Consider the following 20,527-nt stretch of genomic DNA (forward strand, 5'->3'; position numbering starts at 1 on the left):
CCCTTCTTCAGTCAGTTCAACCTACTGAAAATACTTTATTTTTTTCATACAACTTGTAGAATAAACATGTGGTATGTGCCGAGTAGTAGATCTCATATAATGATGATGATAATAATAATAATGAAGATTTCATCATTAGATAAGTAAATATTCTATTTATTTTGACATGTTTAAATAGTATCTACAAGGTTTACTGCAATCTGTTGCAGACAGGCCAGTTAATGGTTTCAATGACTAATATAAAAGCAAAGTATTAATTCCTCATACCATGATGCTCAAAGCACAGAATATAAATTTGAACGTCTGAATGTTGAATGAATGGACAAGCAACTCATTGTGGTGGTCCTGTACTTAACATGGTCGTCTTTACCACATCTAATGATTTATTGTATTGTATCTATATTCATTTTTCCCTGAAAGACTTATGATAAATGGCAAATTAGTGAATGATACTGACTTTAATGTGATTGCATTGAAATTTGTAAATCTTGATCACTGAACTGAAGAAATGTCATTAAAATCAAAATCTTTTCTTGCATTAGAATTAGAATTGATAGACCTGATGATAAAGAAGCCTAAATTTTTTAGGGGAGGAACTGCAAGAAACTTAACTTCTGAAGCTATCTAAGTGCCTTCCCCTGAAACACAAAGGCTGAATACACTTGCTGGGACCAACATATCCATTATATATTATATATGTAGACTTAAAAAGAAAACTCATGAAATTCAGATGTTATGGTGTAATTACACCACTCATGAATTAATCTAGACTTGTTATGCACTGTTCCTTGATTACTTTTTTTTTTTTCTGAAGAGATGGATGTAAACTAATATATTTGTATTAAAGGTTGAAAAGAACTTGCAAATTTCAACAACTATGCATGATGTCAGTTTTCATTAAAACCAATAACTTTCCAACTTTTGTAATTTGTAAACATGTGTATGTCCATTGATCTTATTGTAAATCAATGCAAGAATGCTGCAATTTACTAAATATTTGAATGAGAAGGAATGGAATTATACACTTAAAAGTTGTTACAATACATATTTATGGAAAAAAAAAAACAGAAAACAAATTTGAATATTCATTGCAATAAGGAAATATTTACTTCCACACAAAATGATTAAACTGCTTAAGCTACATCACCATGGCATCATATTATTTCTTTTGTTTCTTCTTCTCTGCCTCTTCTTCCTTTTCCTTTTCAATTTCTCCAACAATTTTCTCTAGGCTATCAATATCCAGCATCTGGAAAAATCATACATTGCATAAAAAATACATTTCTAGAAATGAAGGCAATTTTACTTGTATTTCCTGCTATTACTCAGTGAAGAAAAATATCTAGAGCAACATGGCACACAAAAGACAACAGCCTGAAGTACAGGAGAGAATAAGGAAATATAAGCAACGGCTCACAAAATAAAAGACAATTATACAAAGATACACAAAGTTATAATCAGTGGATGATGAAGGATTCCTTTTCTGAGAGAATAATTGGGCCAGGGAGATTTCCCACTTATCCTTTCAACAATTCCCTACACAGACAAATGATACAAAAATACAAGCATAAACTTACTCTCATGGGCTGGTTGGGCCTCATGATAGCCACTTCCACATTCTTGGCTCCTGACTGCACCACCTCCAGCAGAGCCTTCACCACCAGTTTGATGGCTCCTTCCTCAGTGGATACTGCATCATCAGAATAGTGCTTCTCCAAGAACTCTCGCACTGTCTTAGCACTGCGTCCAGTGGCATTAGCCTGGTGATTAAAATCAAGTTAATAAATATTCTCTATGTCCATTTTGCAAACAATCCCTCTACACATAATGAGAATATAAATATATATATATATATATATATATATATATATATATATATATATATATATATATATATATATATATATATATAATTATATACGTACAGTGAAACTTTAGTTCTCAAACTTAATTCATTCCAGAAAGTAGTTCAAAATCCAAATTGTTCAGAATTGTTCAGAAACAAACTATTTTCCCATACAAATCAATGCAAAATGGATTATTCTGGTCCCATCCATCCATCCAGCCCAACTTAGTGGCTAATGACCAACACCACCACTACATAGATGGCTGTTTCACAGCAACCTCCTACTTTGATACTGTTCATTCAGAAAGGACGTATTGAATGAGCAAACTGACGCAAAACTCATCAGAAGATCCTGTTTAGACTGTGTAGGTACAGAGGACCACAGCTCGTTGCTGGTTTCATCAATGTAGCTCCATTTTTATGCAATAGTAAACTTTTTATTTACTTATCTATTTATTAATTTTAACTTTTTTTTTATATATATATATATATATATATATATATATATATATATATATATATATATATATATATATATATATATATATTTTTTTTTTTTTTTTTTTTTCATTGAGCACCAAACATGCTCCCCTAACTTACTGTAGACCTGCACTACCATTCCATGCATAAGACTTGCACACCACACCACTGGCAACACTGCCTTATTCCAGCCCAGCCACCATCATGTGTCCACACACTCCTGTGCTCAGACCATCATTTCGATTGTTGTTCTTCATCTCTTCATGCTATCTAGACATTCCTTGGTGTAAGTATCTTCTTGTATCACAAAGCAAAGGTAAGAAGAGAAATAATAACTTTTAAACATTCTATTGAGCTGTTTCCTGGTTGCACATTAAAGATAATAAATAGAAAAATTCAAATTATAAATTGAAATAAGCTCACTCATTCTGAAAAGAAAAAAATAAATAAAATAGAAAAGGAAAAATTGCTGGTGCCAATGGGCAGGTATTGGTATCCTTATACACACAACCTGGCATCTGGTGATTGGCCACCACTAGACTCCACACTACTTAACTCCTCCAGGATTTCCCCTAGTTCCTATCTACTCTTCCTGCATCTAAATAGCATCCTTCTCAGTCTGGTTCTGTTGTGTATTCTTATTGCACCACATTTACATTTTAAGGGAGTTTCTTAAGCTTGTGTAGTTAAGCCCACACAGTGTGTCTTTCATTGATACTCTTCAATGGGATAACATTCAAAGATTGAATAAGTCTTACATAATGTGGGTCCCCTCCAAATACACAAAACTGAATCATGGCATAATCCCTGTTCTGCACAGTTCCAGATGTTTCTGAACTCCAAAATAGCAGGAATATGCATTATTGTACTTTCTTTTCTTGATGACTACATATTGTCACAAGTATATTACTGGCCCTGGGGAGCCTTAACATGATAGGCTTGGGTGGCTGTTCTAGGTGTGGGATGTAAGGCTTCACCAGATTCCCCCATTATTGCCACTTCTCCACAGATCATAGGCTTGTCTTTACTCTCCACGCCTGCTTCATCTCCTTTATTCTCTGTCTCTGCCTTTCTTTCTCTCCTTCTGTTTCTATATAAATTGGTGTACAGTAAGTCCTCATTATAAGTTACTTCTTTATCCGGTAAATTCAGTTACAGTATTTGGAAATTACTACCCTCGATTCGATATACGGTAAGAAAAATTCACAGATACAGTATCTGCTCATGTCGTGCCTAAACCTGCAGTTTTTCTTTTTGTGTTATTGCATCCAAACACTGAGCAATTGTTCGGCATGTTTAGTTGTTTACAGCACTGTGGAGAATTTGATGAACACTCCAGCTAGCCCAGTGTCCACAAGCGATATATAAACAACAGGAAACCTCAGGCGTCAGGCCAAAGTGCCCGAACGTCCCGCCAAAAGTCAGCTGTCAGTGAGCACTAAGCTGGGGTGGCGCGGGAAGTGTGATGTGGATGATGTCACAACAACAATCAGTCTCTTCCCGCATTTCCCAATGAACACAAGTGAAATCTTTACGTGTGTTTTTTGTGGATATTATCATGGCCCCAAAACGTTCTGCAGACACTGCTGGAGTTGACAAGGCAAAGTGAAAGAGAAGTAGTCTGCCCACTTAGCAGAAAATGAGTAAGGGCTTAAATCCCTACTGTTCCTTAGCCTCGGGAAGGACATCATCTGATAGAATACATGGCGAGTGAAAGGTGAATAAAAACATTTTGTTTATTCGATTTATGTGTGTTTGCTTTATGCGTTTTTGTTATAACGCGACTGAAAAAATATAATCAATTTAATTTGTGTGATCGGTTTGCTTATACGCAATTTGGCCCAACAGCATTTTCAAATTGAGCGCCAGATGCAATTTCAAACTGCGTGCCAGAGAGTTCCACAGCTGGCCGATAGGTGGGAGCTCTGGGGCCAGATCAAAGAAGCAAGTTGTTGTCTATGTTGGTACAGACAACCTCCATAGCAACCTCCTGCTCACATACCAACCTTCGTAAAATAGCATCCACAAAGATTCGTTGCTGTTGGTGGGTGGAGGTTGGTAGCCTTCCTAAAAGTGCTCATTGGCTGCCAGGAGCTGGATCCAAGAAACTTTAACAACGTCAGAGCAACCTCCTGCCGTGAAATGGCATCCATGAACGCTTGGAGGGACGGCAACAAGGTTGCTCTCAGGTTGCTGGTAACACCACCTCTCCAGGTGGTGTTACTGTCTTATATATGCATTTATGTTTACAAAACAACATTTCTATTAGGAAAGGATTGTTTTGTAATGCATAAAGTGAAATCTTACATAGAATACCAAAAAATAAAGCAGAGATGAGATCGCCCACAGATGAGGCGGAGACTCATGGCAACTCCGCCGCTTCTTCTTCTTGTGACCCTTTTAGCTTGAGTGTTGTCTTTCACCACGATATTTATGTTTCCACTCCTCTATTGCCTGCTATAATGGATATCATACCTTAGTATTCATATACGCTCATGCCATGAGGATAATCTCGACTCCGTGGCACTGAGTGATAGTGAATTACTAATGAAATACCGTGGTATTTCATTAGTAATTCACTATCACTCAGTGCCACAGAGTCGAGGTTATTCTCATGGCATGAGCGTATATGAATACTAAGATATGATATCCATTATAGCAGGCAATAGAGGAGTGGAAACATAAATATCGTGAAAGACAACATGCAAGCTAAGAGTCACAAGAAGATGAAGAAGCAGCCGAGTCACTGCAAGTCTCCGCCTCGTCTGTGGGCGATCTCATCTCTGCTTTATTTTTTGGTATTCCATGTAAGCTTTCACATTATGCATTACAAAACAATCCTTTCTTGGGAGCAAGGTTTGTAAAAAGCTAATAGAAATGTTTTGTGAACATAAATGCATATAAGACAGTAACACCACCTGGAGAGGTGGTGTTACCAGCAACCTGAGAGCAACCTCGTTACCGTCCCTCCAAGCATTCATGGATGCCATTTCATGGCAGGAGGTTGCTCTGACGTTGTTATAGAATTTTGGATCCAGCTCCCGCTCTTCTCGTGTCTCATGTGCAGTCTGCCAGCACTGAGTACAGATGGAATCTCTTCAATCTGCCTATAATTCTCCAAGATGGCCCCAAAACATCCATCATCTTCTTCTGCATATGGGGTTATTTTTGATAAGTGGATTTTTTATAAAGTGGTAAAGCTCAGAGGAAGATGGTGACTGACTGTGGTGTGAGTGGTGAAGGCAGTGACGCAGTGAGTGTTTTGTTTACGTATTCTTTGTTTTGTTGTTTTCTCTTATTATTTTTTGCTTTCACTTATTATTTCTTGCTTTTCCCTTTACTTTAAATACACTTCTAGTATTTAGAATGGTAAATAATAAACATGTTAATTTAGCCAAATAAATATTTTGTACAAATTTTTTTTTGACCACATCCCACATTCCCCCTATTTATTATCTATTGTTTCTTATGAGAATTACATGTTTGTTTTACGCGAATTTTGATATACGCGAAGCCTCTTGAAACACATCTATCGCGTAAATCAAGTTACCTGTATTTTCATTTCTGTAGGGGAGACTTTTGATGTGCTGGAACGCATTCCCTATTATTACATATTATAATGGATTTGGTATACGGTAATTTCGATTTGTGGTAAGGTTTTCAGGAACCCATATGTACCGTATAACGAGGACTTACTGTATTTCTAAAATTATTCCCAAATTATTCTAACTTTTGTTCCAAATTACCTTTGAAATTAAAATCAAGGCATGCTTTATGTATAAAGGTCTCCCTCATCCTAAATGTACCATATGAGCACAGGAGTGTGACCTTCCCAATACTCCACTAAACCTGACCCACCAGTCTATACAGAAAACACACCTTGATTTTTACCTCAACAAAGATGTGGAACATGTTAGAATGATTTCAGAAATACACTCACTTATATAGAAACATGAGAAAAAGACACCTAAACAGCCAGTTTAGAATGACCCAAGTATAGTCAGACAGAGGTATATGGGAGAATGCTATAATGGAGAGACTGGCTCCCACCTTTTCATGTAACTTTAATTTTATAAAATTAGCTGTGAGGGCTATGATTGGCTAGCTTAAGATAAAGAGTATTTATCAATGTCATGGTTTCTGTTAGCCTAAATGACAACACATTATTATTATTATGGTGTGGCTAGGTGCGCTACCTGTCTGTAAGTGTGACGCTGTCAGTAAACATTCAACATCCATAGAGAGAGCTCACCCTGTCATAGAGCCAGTAAACTGTATGCATGCATATTTAAATATATATGTGTGTATATAAAGTGAAGACTCAATAATTAGTTCCAAATGGCTGTTCGAGCATCAAAAAATTCAACTACTGATACCTATAAATCAGGTAATTCATTCTAACCAAAACTCATTTAAAAAAATTTCAATGTATTTTTTATATAATTTTGATTTCTCCACAATGTAAGTGAAGGCTGGTGATGGATAACGTAGAAGAGGAGGGAAGAAGGGTGGGGAGGAGGAGAGAGGTCGTCAGAGGACGAGTCACCATGCATGAAAACGTCTGGTGTGATTCTTGTGAACCCATTAGTGGAGGACTATGGCTCATTAACACTTACAGTCTCACTAGATTTCTTAATTTCACCACTAATAAGCCTCTTTGGTGCCAATGTAAATTTCTAAATGAAAAACTAGAGAACACAGAACTGTTGTTTTTCTCATGACTGCGACAGAACTAAGGATGTGCACCAGTATCTAGTATACGGAAATACCGTTTTTGATATCCGGTAACATCGGTATCAGTATGGGACAATGGCAGCAGCGGGGAGGGAGAGGCCAGAGCTTTGTTTATTATCATGTGTGTGGCTGTTTGATTACCAGATATTTTCACTACTAGAAAGACTTTGGTGTTAATGTAAATTTATAAATGAACAACTAAAGACAAAATGCACAACAAAGTTATTCTGATGACCGCGGCAGCACAAGCAGCGGAGTGGGAGGGAGAGGACAGAGAGCCTTTGTTTACAACCACATACGTGGATGTTCGACTGTCAGGCACTTTTTCGAGTACAGGGGATCCTCGCAATTCGACGGGGTTAGGATGGTTTTTCATCAGTCGAATCAGCGTTTATTCGAATCGTGAAGCAATTTTTCCCATAAGATACTTAAGAATTAGGGAGGATAGAGACCAACCTGCAGCCCAGACCCCTTCAAAACATCACTATAACCTCTAAAAATACCAACTTAGACTAAATCAGTACTATTAAAGGCTTCATTTATATCTAACTTTTTTTTTTATTAAACTCATAAGGGTGCTGTACAGTACATTTTTGGAAATAAACACTTGCATGATGCAGCAGTCTCACGCTACTTGTCCCTGTTCTTCCAAATTGTTGACATGATGATCTAGGGACACCCATTTGCACTGCAACAACACTGTGAACTATACCTGCCTCACACTTTCTTATAAGCTCAAACTTATCTTTGAAAGGCAGGAAATTATTGTTCTTAGGGTTGAGGCTGGAGGTGGCTTTCCATCGTCTTGAGTCAGACGAAATGCACGTTTTCCTTTAGCATCAATTTTTAGTCAAATTAAGATCTATGGTTTCTAATTAACACTCTTATAATAAAATTAATTTTCTTGTTAATTGGAATGATGCTATAATCTCAAATCAAAGGAATCTTGATAAGTAGATGTAGCTATATTTGTATATATATATATATATATATATATATATATATATATATATATATATATATATATATATATATATTTTCTCTGTCCTAGCCTAACAGTGAAAAGTAGTTCAATTGTTTGTTTACATTTGTCTGGGACTGCGATGCTCCAAGGCAGAACTTCCAAAGAACAACTGGCCAAGATGAGCAGCACAGTTGTTTACGAGTGGACAAAGCTGTCTGAAGAGTTTCTCATAGGGAGCATTAAAGGCCAAAAATAGCAACGGCTTGCTGGGGGTGAAGGGGGCACCATGTTTGTTTACAGTTGACGTAAGCGACAAAAGCAGAAGCAAGCTTGTGTGTGATGACCGGCGTTGACAAAAGTTGACAAAAAGTTGACGGAAAAGTGTTAGTGTGACACCACCTTAGCGCTGACACAGGGTAGCAACAGTTTACACTTCTGCCTGGCGGGTTTGCGGCGAATTTGGGGTTGCGGCGGATTTTGACTGGGTGGGTGGCACGCAAGATATGAATGTCAAATTGGTGAGTCAGTCAGTCGAACCTTGAGGATTGGGTATTAATTAACTGAGTTCGAATTGGCAATAATTCGAACTGCGAACGGTCGAATCACGAGGATCCCCTGTATTAAATTGAACTTTTGCGTTTGAGTAATGAAAAGTTTGACTCTTAAGACATTTGAGTATTTAGTCTCCACTGTACACACCATCCATTTATCAACCCACCCATCCACCCAACCAACCACACACACACACACACACACACAAAGAAATTTAAAAAATACACAAAAGCACAGATAAATGCATGTCTTTAGCATGCGAGTGAGCAAGCAGTAGGCAGTCTTATCTTGTCATGTCTTCTCTCTCTCTCTCTGAGGTGATGGATGTAGCAGTTCCTGGAGTCCACTACCAACCTGTCTCATACATGTATGGTAGCAGTGGTGACTTATTAGCAAAGAATATATTCTACTACAACGCACAATGGACTCCATGTGCTGTATCTATACTACATAATTTGGCATCATCAATTCATTTTTATCACTATAAAACGTTCAAATTCTGCTAAACAGAATAACTTGCAGAGTGAGATACACAACATAATAAATTTTTAAGTATTGGTAATATCAGCAGAAAATCACCCGATACTGATACTCCTTAAATGGGCCAATACAGCCAATTCTGATACATCGGTATATTTCTAAGTTATGCTTTTTTTTTTTTTTTTTTTTGTTTGTTTGTTTGTTTGAATGGTGTTGGGCAAGCTAGGATAATGACACTGCCACACTAGAGAGAGAGAGAGAGAGAGAGAGAGAGAGAGAGAGAGAGAGAGAGAGAGAGAGAGAGAGAGAGAGAGATTGAGAGAGAGAGAAAGCGCACCACAACTGACAAATGTGCAGCTGACAGACTTTAACACTAAAGACCTCCAATCATTTGATTTTTGTCTTCATTTACTGGTCTTTGGAGGTCTAGAATTTTATTTCTTAGTATGAATGGATTAGGTTTTCTTCTTGTAGATGACATAATGAGCAAATTGTTTCATTGGTGGCGAAAGCGATGTATACAACACAACCTCTCTCTCTCTCTCTCTAAGAAGCACTTGTTCAAGTTGGAGATTACTGCCTTAAATTGGTTATGACAGTAACCATATGATGAGTTTGCAGCAAGGCAATTCTCTGTAGCAAGACTGCATAAGGTGAGAGCCTGTAAGGTATCATGCCCAGCAGCTGGCATTCAGCAGGGTTGCACTTCCCTGCTAAGATGCCACATCTAGAATAGGGGAACACTTTTGTACAGAGAACACAACTTAATTTTTACCTCAACAGCAATGCAGAACAAAGGTTGGAAGTATTTTGGAAGTCATTTTGGAAACACAACTAATTCATATAGATAACAGAGGGAGAAAGAAAGACAGAGACAGAGGGTAATGAGGTGTTGTGGCATGAGAGGAGGAAGGCAAGTCCATGATCTATGGACAGGTGGGAATTATGTGGTGGTAGTTTACTCCTTTGTTACTTCTACAATGTCCTTCAAGCAGTCACTAAATGCTTGTTAAAGATGCTAGACCACAAGGGAATCAGCCATTACAACAAATGGGAAGCAACATTTTGAATTCATGTATTCTTATAAAGACAAATTTTATTACTGTAAACTTATTACACAATAATGAGCTCTTTTATTACAACAAAAAATGTAGAATAGGATATACAGTCAACCCTCGGCTATCGCGACTTCGGCTATCGCGTTTTATTGCTATCGCGCACCCATGAAAAGCTGCTAAAATTTCATTATCAGTTGCATGCTATCGCGCTCCCCGCCATGACGTAATGGAATATCTGAGCGCTCATTGGCAAAACCGCCTTCCCGCCAAGATCAATTCGGCTATCGCGTTTTCGGCTATAGCACGGCTATTTCGGCCCCAATTGGGCGCGATAGCCGAGGGTTAAGTGTATACATATTTTTTCTTTTGCATAAATAAAAGAATAAACTACCAAAAAATGGAAACAGAGTGTTTAAGGATCTCACAGACAAACTGCTGTCTTTTATTTCATGCTAGAGGGGAACTTGCCAAGGGCAACAAAATATTAAAAAAAAGGCTCACTTTAACTACAAGTTCCCTAAAAGATTTGAAAGGAATTAGCTAGAAGACAGGGACAAATGTCTTGAAACCTCGCTCTTAAAAAAAGTAAAGTCATAGGATGATGGAAATACAGAAGTAGGCAGGAAGCTCTAGAGCAGGGGTGGGCAACCTCCGGCCCGTGGGCCACATCCGGCCCGCGAAGGCTTAGCGTCCAGCCCGCCACCCTGCTAGGCTTTATTAATGCAATCCGGCCCGCGGACCTCCCACTAAAAGTAGAGAAGAAACTCTAATAAATTTTAAGTTTTTAAATGAATAAATTATACTATTGAATTACTTTACATTTCATTATTATTATTATTATTATGATGATTATTATTATTATTATTATTAGTAGTAGTAGTAGTAGTCGTGTGTGCATACGTTTTCTTTTATTACTATAGTATTCCATGCATTTGTCTCATTTTTTATTGAATAGCAATCAGAGAAAACTAGACAAATCAGCTGTGTGTCTCTGGGTGTTGTTATTGGCGCGAGTCCACCGTAGTCTTCACGGCTATATTTTGATGTGAGTTTTGTTGTTTATTGGAGCACCTTACACCTATCAATAGAAATCTATGTTAACGAATAAATCAGAAGTACGTTGGTAGGGTATTGAATATCGAAATCTATTGTTGTGATGAATCACATTAGTAAATTAATTTCCTATCCTCAAAAGCCACCGTCATGGTTGTTTACATTTATGTAGAGTGGAAAATATCAGAGTCTTTCGGTGTTTTGTGGTGTTCATTGCTCAGCAGTTCGTTTGTGTTGATGAAACAAAGGCATGGTAGTGTATTTGGCCTTTTTGGCTCATTTTTTTGTAACGTGAAATGATTTTTTTGTCTAGGCATAATTTTCTTCCTTTTTAGTTCATCATGTCTGCGACCCAGCGTGTTAAGAAGAGGAAAGTGGACCTCGAGCGTCGGATCTTCAACCCTGAGTGGGAGAAGTACTTCTTCATCGAGCGCTTTGGACAGGCCCAGTGCCTCATATGCTTGAAGACTTTGGCTGTCCTAAAAGAGTACAACGTGCGCCGCCACTGGGAGACAGAGCACCGCTCGTCAAACTTCGCGTCGATGTCTGTCACCGAAAGGAAGGACGCCATCGTTAGACTATCAGGCAACTTGGAGAAACAAACTTCGCTCTTCTGCAAGCAGAATGTTGAGGCTGAAAAGGTGACCCGCGCCAGTTATGAAGTCTCCCGCATCCTTGCTCGCCGAATGAAGCCATTCGCGGATGGGGACTTCATCAAGGAATGCCTCCTCGCTGTAGTGGACTCCGTCTGTCCAGAGCAGCGTTCCGCCTTTGAGAAAGTGAGCCTTTCGTCCCGCACCGTTCGTCGCCGCATCGAGGATATGTCGGACAACGTGCACGACTCACTCAAAACACGCAGCTCAAATTTCGTCGCCTTTTCCCTCGCTCTGGATGAGAGCACCGACACAAAGGACACGGCCCAGCTGTCTGTTTTCATCCGCGGCGTCACCGCTGACCTTCAAGTGTGTGAGGAATTCCTCCAGCTTGTCCCGCTGCGCGACACCACCACTGGGCAAGACATCTGCGACGCCGTGCTTCTGTGTGTTGATCAGCACTCCCTGGACCTCTCCCGTCTTGTGTGTGTGACGACCGACGGTGCCCCGGCGATGGTTGGTGAGAAGAAGGGCGCTTCGCTGCTAGTGCGTCACTGTGAAGCCGCCGGGTACACTCAGCCCATTAACAAGATGCACTGCATCATCCACCAAGAGTCCCTGTGCGCTAAGTCTGCCAACCTCGTTGGTGTCATGTCTGTCGTGGTGAAGGTCGTCAACTCCATCCTCTCCCGCAGCCTTAACCATCGTCAGTTCCAGGCACTGATGGATGAGGTGAACGTGCACTACAACGACCTGCTCTACTTCTGTGAGGTACGCTGGCTGAGTCGAGGGGCCATGCTGTCTCGGGTGTGCGACCTTCAGCAGGAGATTGCCACCTTTCTACGTCAGAAGAACCTTCCCCACGCTGATCAGTTCTCTGATCCGCGGTGGCTAGCTCGCCTGGCCCTGCTCACGGACATCACGGCGCACCTGAACACCCTCAACGTGAAGCTGCAAGGCAAAGACATTCTCGTGACAGACATGTACGCGCACATCACTGCCTTCGAGGTTAAACTGCGCTTGTGGGAGGCTGAATTGGCTTCTGGTCAGTTTGTGCATTTTCCTCGCCTTGCTGCATGTGCCCCTGACGATGTGGACCTGGGCACTTGCGTTAGTGTCGTCAACTCTCTACGTGAGGAATTTGCTTCCCGTTTTGCAGGAGTCAGGGTGCTGGCTGCAGACTTCAAGCTTTTCACTGCTCCCTTTGACTTCCCGTGGAAGACGCCCTGCCTCCCTGCAGATGGAATTGGTGGAGCTGCAGTGCAACGATGAAATGAAGGCGAAATTCGCATCTCTTCTCCGTTGTCCTTCTTCCGCGACATCGTTCTCCCTTCTAACAATTTTCAAAAATACATTGCGCATGTCCAACGCATTGTGGCCATGTTCGGCAGCACCTACTGCTGTGAACAGCTCTTCTCAAAAATGAGGTACACGAAGTCTCACCTTCGCTCCCAACTCTCGGACCGCCACCTCAATGACATTCTTCTGTTGTCTACCTCAACCATCAAGCCAGACATGGAAATGCTTCTTCATGGCAAACAGCACCAGCAGTCTCATTGATTTGTAGAGTGTTCAATGCAATTTTTGTACAATTTTTTTCACGTAATCAATGTATTATACAAAATATAGTATTTCTGAGATTTCGTTTTTCACTCCGGCCCGCGACCTCCTTCCAAGAGTCTCATCTGGCACTCACTCTAAAAAGGTTGCCTGCCTCTGCTCTAGAGTTTACAAAAGAAAGTTATGAATGATTGAAAGTACTGGTTAATTCTTGTATTAAGAGTTGGACAGAAAAGGGATGCAAGTAAGAAGAAAACCTTGTGCAGCAAAGCTACAGGAGGAGGGAGGCACGCAGTTAGCAAGATAAGTAGAGCAGTTAGCATGAAAATAGCGATAAAAGATAGAAGACAAGCAACATTTCAGCAGTGAAAAAGAGGCTTAAGACAGTCAGTCTGAGGAGAGGAGTTGATGAGACTAAAAGCTTTTGATTCCACCCTGTCTAAGAAAACTGTGTGAGTGGAAATCACCTCCCACCTGCTCCCCCCCCCCCAAAAAAAAAAAAAAAAAAATGTGAAGAGTACTCCATACAAAGACAGATAAGGCCCTTGTACAGAGTTAGCAGTTGGTGGGACAAGAAAAACTGGTGGAGACACTGCAGAATGCCTAACTTCATAGAAGCTGTTTTAGCAAGAGATGAGATGTGAAGTTTCCAGTTAAGATTATGAGTTAAGGACAGACTGATGATATTCATTGTAGAAGAGGGAGACAGTTAAGTGTCGTTGAAGAAGAGGGGATAGTTGTCTGGAAGGTTGTGCGGAGTTGATAGATGAAGGAAGTGAGATTTTGAGGCATTGAATACTACTAAGTTTTCTCTGCCCCAATCAGAAATCTTAGAAAGATCAGAAATCAGGCATTCTGTGGCATCTCTGCATGATCTGTTGACTTCCTGAAGGGTTAATTGTCTCTGAAAGGACATGGAAAGATGCAGGGTGGTATCATCAGTGTAAGAATGGATAAGGCAAGAAGTTTGGTAAAGAAGGTCTTTAATGAATAATAGAAAGAGAGTGGGTGACAAGATAGAACCCTGAGGAACACCACTATTAATATATTTAGGAGAACAGTGCCTGTCTACCACGGCTGCAATAGAACGGTTGGAAAGGAAACTTGAGATAAAGTTGCAGAGAGAAGGATAGAAACTGTAGGAGGGTAGTTTGGAAATCAATGTTTTGTGCAACTCTATAAAAAGCTTTTGATATATCTAATGCAACAGCAAAAGTTTCAGTAAAATCCCTAAAAGAGGATGACCAAGATTCAGTAAGGAATGCCAAAGGATCACCAGTAGAGCATTCTTGATGGAAGCTATACTGGTGATCAGGTTAGAAGATTGTGAAGTGATGGATGTTTAAGAATCATCCTATTGAGGACAGATTAAAAAACTTTAGACAAGCAAGAGATTAAAGTTATAGAATGGTAGTTTGAGGGATTAGAACAGTCACCCTTTTCAGGAACAGGCTAAATGCAGGCAAACTTCCAGCAAGAAGGAAAGATAAAAGTCGATAGACAAAGTTGAAAGAGTTTGCCCAGGCAAGGTGCAAGCATGGAAGCACAGTTTTTGAGAACATATAGGAGGGACCCCATCAGGTCCATAAGCCTTTTGAGGGTTTAAGCCAGCGAGGGCATGGAAAACATCATTATGAAGAACTTTGATTAAAGACATGAAATAATCAGAGGATGAGAGGGAGTGACAAGTCCAAAATCATTCAAGGTGGAGTTTTCAGCAAAGGTTTGAGAGAAGAGATCAGTTTTAGAGACAGATAAGATGGCAGTGGTGCCATCAGGATGAAATAAAGGAGGAAAAGATGAAGTAAAGTTATTGGAGATGTTTTTGGCCAGATGCCAGAAGTCTCGAGGGGACTTGGAGTTTGAAAGATATATATATATATATATATATATATATATATATATATATATATATATATATATATATATATATATATATATATATATATATATATATATTTTTTTTTTCTCCCCACTTGAAGGTAAGACAGCATCCCAGGAAACAACATACCTGCCACTCAGTGTAAGTACCAGAGGGATCAGTGAGGTACAGATGGGGTGTTCCATCCATGTCAAACCCAGCAATGAGGCATGAAGTTCCAAAAGGTCTCCTGCCATTACTCTGTGTGTACCGCTGCTTCAAGGTGGCAATAAACCTACATCATGCAAGAAAATATCTTTAGGGAGGCAATATATACATATAATAGTTAGGCATTATTAACTATGACTTAGCTTATGAAGGGTTGTTTTTCTTGACAACTATTTTAAAGTAAATGTGTGACAAACATAATAAAATGTTCAAATGTTTATAATAAAATCATATATGAATATTTATATATCTTTTAAACAAAGGTTTTGATATTTGGAAACCAATACCCTTCCTACCCTCAGGTCCTCACCTGAGCAGCCAAGGACCTGTTAGACCCCAAAGTAAGTATGTTTGCAACTCTGTGTTGGATTCATTGCATTTCCCCTACTTATAACAAAATACTTTCTCACCTTGTGATATATTCCAAAGTGACGGGATCTTCCACAGTGAGCTTGTGGGACTGGCACTCCACACGGGCTCGATTTACTAGGATACGGGCATCAGCAGTCAGACCTGAAAACCATTCAGTAAACTAAAGTTGTGTTAAATATGTTCCTTTGGATTATTGCTTATGTAACTATAATGGTTGAAATCTGTAATAAATAAATCCATTTTCATTACTTGTAAGTCAAACTCAAGAAATGACCATTGAATCAAAACAGTAGAAAATGTTAAAAACTCAAAAAAAGCAAAATTAATAAATAGGAAATCTCTTGACATACTAACATAAAATTGCAAGAAAAGAAAGTAAAAAAAGGAAAAGGAAACTTGCCTGCAAAAGCCATCAAGACATGGTCATCAAGAAGACAGATCTTGCGTACAGTCCTTTCCTCCTGCAACTTCGGCACAGACTTTTTCTCTACACAGAGTACCACCACATCCTTGCCTTTCACACCCACCTGTACAAGCCAAGACACATCCACAAATCTTAAAGTATGCACTAAAACAGAACATTTCTATATTGAAAATGTTTTTACAATATCCACAAAAAAGCTAGTACACAAAAGCTAATTAACCCTGCTTGTAGATTCTGACACTGCCCTAATAAAGTCGCCCCTCCAACTCTCCTCATTCACCAGATCCCCTTTTGCAGCTCTTTCACTCACCTGACATGACATGGGAATGAAAATATAATAACCAAAACTAACCTAACATAGCTAAAGTAACCTAGCTGAGGTGACACACACTGCTGATACGTCTTATTCTTACCAACAGTGTGGTTGGATTAGGTAAAATTTAGGGATAGGTTAGTTTTGGGTATCATACTTTCATTCCTATGTCATGTCTGTTGAATTAAAGAACTGCAAAGGGGAAGCAAGGAAAGGAAGAGAGCTGGAGGGATGACTTTATAAGGACAGTGCCCAGAATCAACCAATTAGCTACTACCATTTTTGTATATATGAAAGGAAGCACTACCATAGCATAGACATCCCATCATCTACCTCTCAGCTGGTACAGTTTGGGGATGCCAGCAGTCAACAGACCTTAACCAGATATACAATCAATCAATCAATCAATCTAGCAAAAGAACTCTCACCCTAAAAACTCTCTCTTGATATTTTATTTACAGCACTGTGATCATGATATTTTATAACCCAACAAGGGAGAAGAGTGAAAACAATATCTCTATTACACTATTAGGACTTGTGTGTGTGTGTGTGTGTGTGTGTGTGTGTGTGTGTGTGTGTGTGTGTGTGTGTGTGTGTGTGTGTAATAATAATAATAATATACGGTTTATTAATTTGGCAGTGCCACAAAAAGTTTACACTGAAAATGTACAGGGGGGGGGGGGGACATTAAAACAATGAAGTCCTTAACCTAACTATGAATATAACTTAACCAAGAATTAACTTATTGATGTGTGCGTGTGTGTGTGTGTGTGTGTGCGCACATTGTGTGCATGTGTGTGTAATTCACCTCCTCTGTCGTCTGCTGGTCACCCAGCCAGTCCTCCCCATTACGGAGCGAGCTCAGAGCTCATAGACCGATCTTCGGGTAGGACTGAGACCATATCAGTGTGTGCGTGTGTGCGTGTGTGTGTGTGTGTGTGTGTGTGAAACAATCAATCTCTCTCTCTCTCTCTCATCCTAATAGTGTACAGAAATATTGTTTTTACTCTTCTCCCTTGTAGGGCTACAGAATATCATGATCATGATGCAGGACTGTGCATCTCGAAGTCATGATTACAGTCGGCTTTAATGAGAGAGAGAGAGAGAGAGAGAGAGAGAGAGAGAGAGAGAGAGAGAGAGAGAGAGAGAGAGAGAGAGAGAGAGAGAGAGAGAGAGAATTTTTTTTTTTTTTTTTGCTAGATTGGCAACTATGTATATCTGGCTAAGGTCTAGTATCTGCTGGCATCCCACATACCACACCACTGAGAGATAAGTGACGGGATGTCTATACTATAATAGTGCCCAAAAGGAGACAGGTATGACTAAAGGCACTCTCTCAAAGAACACGTCCTGCCCACTCTCCTTGATTCCCAGCTCTCCCTTCACAGCTCCTCCACCCAGCTGATTTGATGTCATACATATGAAGCCACACTATTGGTCAACAAGAGAGAGAGAGAGAGAGAGAGAGAGAGAGAGAGAGAGAGAGAGAGAGAGAGAGAGAGAGAGAGAGAGAGAGAATAAATGGGGGAAGTAGGATTAAAACAGGATAGGAAGAAAAAAATAGGATAATAAATGGAGGAAATGCAAATAAAACAGGATAGATAGGAATAACAAAGGAATAACGCAAGAGATAGAAAGAAAAATGGATAACAAATAGTGGAACGGGAACAAATGGGAATGAAAATATGATAATAAATAAGGAAATAGGAGGATATTATAATAAAACAGCGGGTAGAAAGAAAATGGATATCGGACAAGGGAAGAGGATACGAATAAGGGAATAGGAGGAAATGGTAATGAGAATATGATAACGAATAAGGGGATAGGAGGAAATAGTAATATAACAGATAGAAAGAAAATGGGTAACAAATAGGGAAGATAACAAATAAGGGAGGAATGGGAATAAAACAGATGAAGGAAAATAAGAGAAAGAGGGATGAACGAGTGTAAAATTAAGGGAGATAAAAGGAACAAAGGGCTAATAAATGGAGACAAATAGTGTGGTTTCATATCTGTGACATCAAATCAGCTGGATGGATAAACAGTGAAGGGGGAGTCGGGAATCAAGGAGAGTGGGCAGGACGTGTTCTCCAAGAGAGTCAGGAATATGAGTAGGGTGTTGTACCAGTTGCTTTAGGTCATGGAGGATAGCAAAGTTGAAGGCTAATTCACCAGGATGGTCAGTGAAGGGAGAGGAAAAGCCAAAGCTGGTGATGAACATTGAAATCTCCAAGAATGGAGATGTCCACGAAAGGGTAGAGGGACAGAAAGTGCTACACTTTGAAAGTCAAATAGTCAAAGAATTTACTATAGTGAGAGAAGTTAGAGGAAGGATAGACAGCACAGATAAATTTGGTTAGAGAGCAACTGTTGAGTTGAAACCAGATAGTGGAAAACTCAGAAGATTCTAGAACATGGACATGAGAGCAAGTTAAGTCATTGCACACACAGATGCAACATCCAGGTTTAGAACAAAAATGATGACACAGAAAGTAGGAGGGAACAGAGAAGGGGCTAATGACAGTTGTCTCAGCGAGTAACACCCATCTGTGTGATGGACTGATGGGTAATAAAGAACGCTGTTACGTGTGTGCATACTGTCACATTATTTGCGCATGCATGAAAAGAATGGCGATGATTGGTTCTTTTGTTTGGGCATACAGCCACTGACCAATAAAAATAATACAGAATAAATCTAGCCAATCAGAGCAGTCTGAAGAGAAGCAACTCTATTTGAATTCAGTCTATGGAAGATGTCTGCCCGGGCAGGGTGTCGCCACAATCATATCCATTGTATCACAAGATTTTATGAAAAGAAATAAGGTAACGACTTTGTGGTAAATTTGCAGTTTCAACCAATATACCCTATCTTATATTTCTTTTTCCCTATGTCTAACAAGCTTGGGGACCTTCTGGGAATGCAGGGTTTTAACCTAACCTAACCACATTTTCCGATAGGGAAAATGGGCTTAGAGATACTCGTAGAAGTGTGATCTAGACAATGAGAATGTGTATAGTTACGTGTGGTGTATTGATTGAAATTGCAATAATACTGACTTTATATTCATTTCTTAGTGTTGCCAGTTAGTTTATTTTGGTTAGATCCCTTTAATTGTGTTAAAGTTAATTTTGTTCTGAGGAAGACGTATCAGTAGTGCATGTCGCCACAACTAGGCTATGTTAGCTAGGTTAGGTTAGTGCAGATTCATTCAAAACAGGTCAATATATATATATATATATATATATATATATATATATATATATATATATATATATATAAATGCTTCGTTTTACCGTAAAATTGTTTCCGTAAGAGACAGGGGGGGAAGAAAATAAAAACACGAATTTGCGACGGAAATGAAGTGCATATTCATTAAAAACAGGTCGAAATCTAACAGAAAACATTAATTTCATCCAAAAGTGAGCAGTTGGTCTACCTGTAAAAATTTACCGCGATCTGGAGGGACCATGGTTATATCAAAACCCTTTGCATCTGAAACACACTATTTCACGTTAGAGGTAGAAACTAACACGAAAAAGGCGACCTGGCAAAGATGAAGCCGCTACCCCACATCCATCTAAGTCATTTTAAGCAATAAGAAATCATCATACCATAACAAAGCAAATATACTATGCACTTACCGCCGTAGAACCTTTCTTGACGGCCTCCTGGGCATATTCCACCTGAAAGAGATGTCCATCGGGGCTGAAAACAGTGATAGCCCGGTCGTAGCTAGAAGCGGCCATGATGACAACAAACGGGACGGCGTTTGGCTGAGCTCACCCGCCGTGATGAGGGTAGACACTCAGCCATTGTAACGGTACTCCTTATGATGAGTAGAACTATTTTCCTTTCTGCATATTTGTGCCTCTTTTGTTAAGTTAATTCCTCCTTTTTTGCCATTTAATAAAAGTAATGAACAAATTCCTGTTCCTTCACAATTTTGATAATATCGTGATCAAAATATAATCGTTATTTCTGAATATTTCAATTAATATATCTACCTAC

The 20,527-nt window shown here is 39.4% G+C and overlaps 1 protein-coding gene across 1 annotated transcript; it reads right to left on the bottom strand.

The window, feature by feature from the left end:
- Positions 1 to 1,031: 1,031 nt before the first annotated feature.
- On the bottom strand, positions 1,032 to 20,318 carry LOC123508341 (proteasome subunit alpha type-7-like). Its single transcript, XM_045261964.1, has 6 exons — positions 20,161 to 20,318; positions 16,182 to 16,308; positions 15,820 to 15,922; positions 15,332 to 15,476; positions 1,578 to 1,760; positions 1,032 to 1,249 (listed from the first exon to the last, which is right to left on the bottom strand). The coding sequence occupies exons 1-6, from the start codon at positions 20,263 to 20,265 to the stop codon at positions 1,160 to 1,162; spliced, it is 753 nt and encodes a 250-aa protein (XP_045117899.1). The 5' UTR covers positions 20,266 to 20,318; the 3' UTR covers positions 1,032 to 1,159.
- Positions 20,319 to 20,527: the final 209 nt, after the last annotated feature.

The sequence above is a fragment of the Portunus trituberculatus genome, chromosome 24 (assembly GCF_017591435.1).
Source record: "Portunus trituberculatus isolate SZX2019 chromosome 24, ASM1759143v1, whole genome shotgun sequence".
NCBI lineage: Eukaryota > Metazoa > Arthropoda > Malacostraca > Decapoda > Portunidae > Portunus > Portunus trituberculatus.

Bases quoted from the DNA above. Each gene is read 5' to 3' on its own strand.
- LOC123508341 (XM_045261964.1), bottom strand. From the start codon at position 20,265: ATGGCCGCTTCTAGCTACGACCGGGCTATCACTGTTTTCAGCCCCGAT. The intron at 1,761-15,331 runs GTATGTTGTTTC...TTTAATCACCAG, and splicing joins GTACTTACACTGAGTGGCAG to GCTAATGCCACTGGACGCAG. The intron at 1,250-1,577 runs GTAAGTTTATGC...TGATTTTTCCAG, and splicing joins GGCCCAACCAGCCCATGAGA to ATGCTGGATATTGATAGCCT.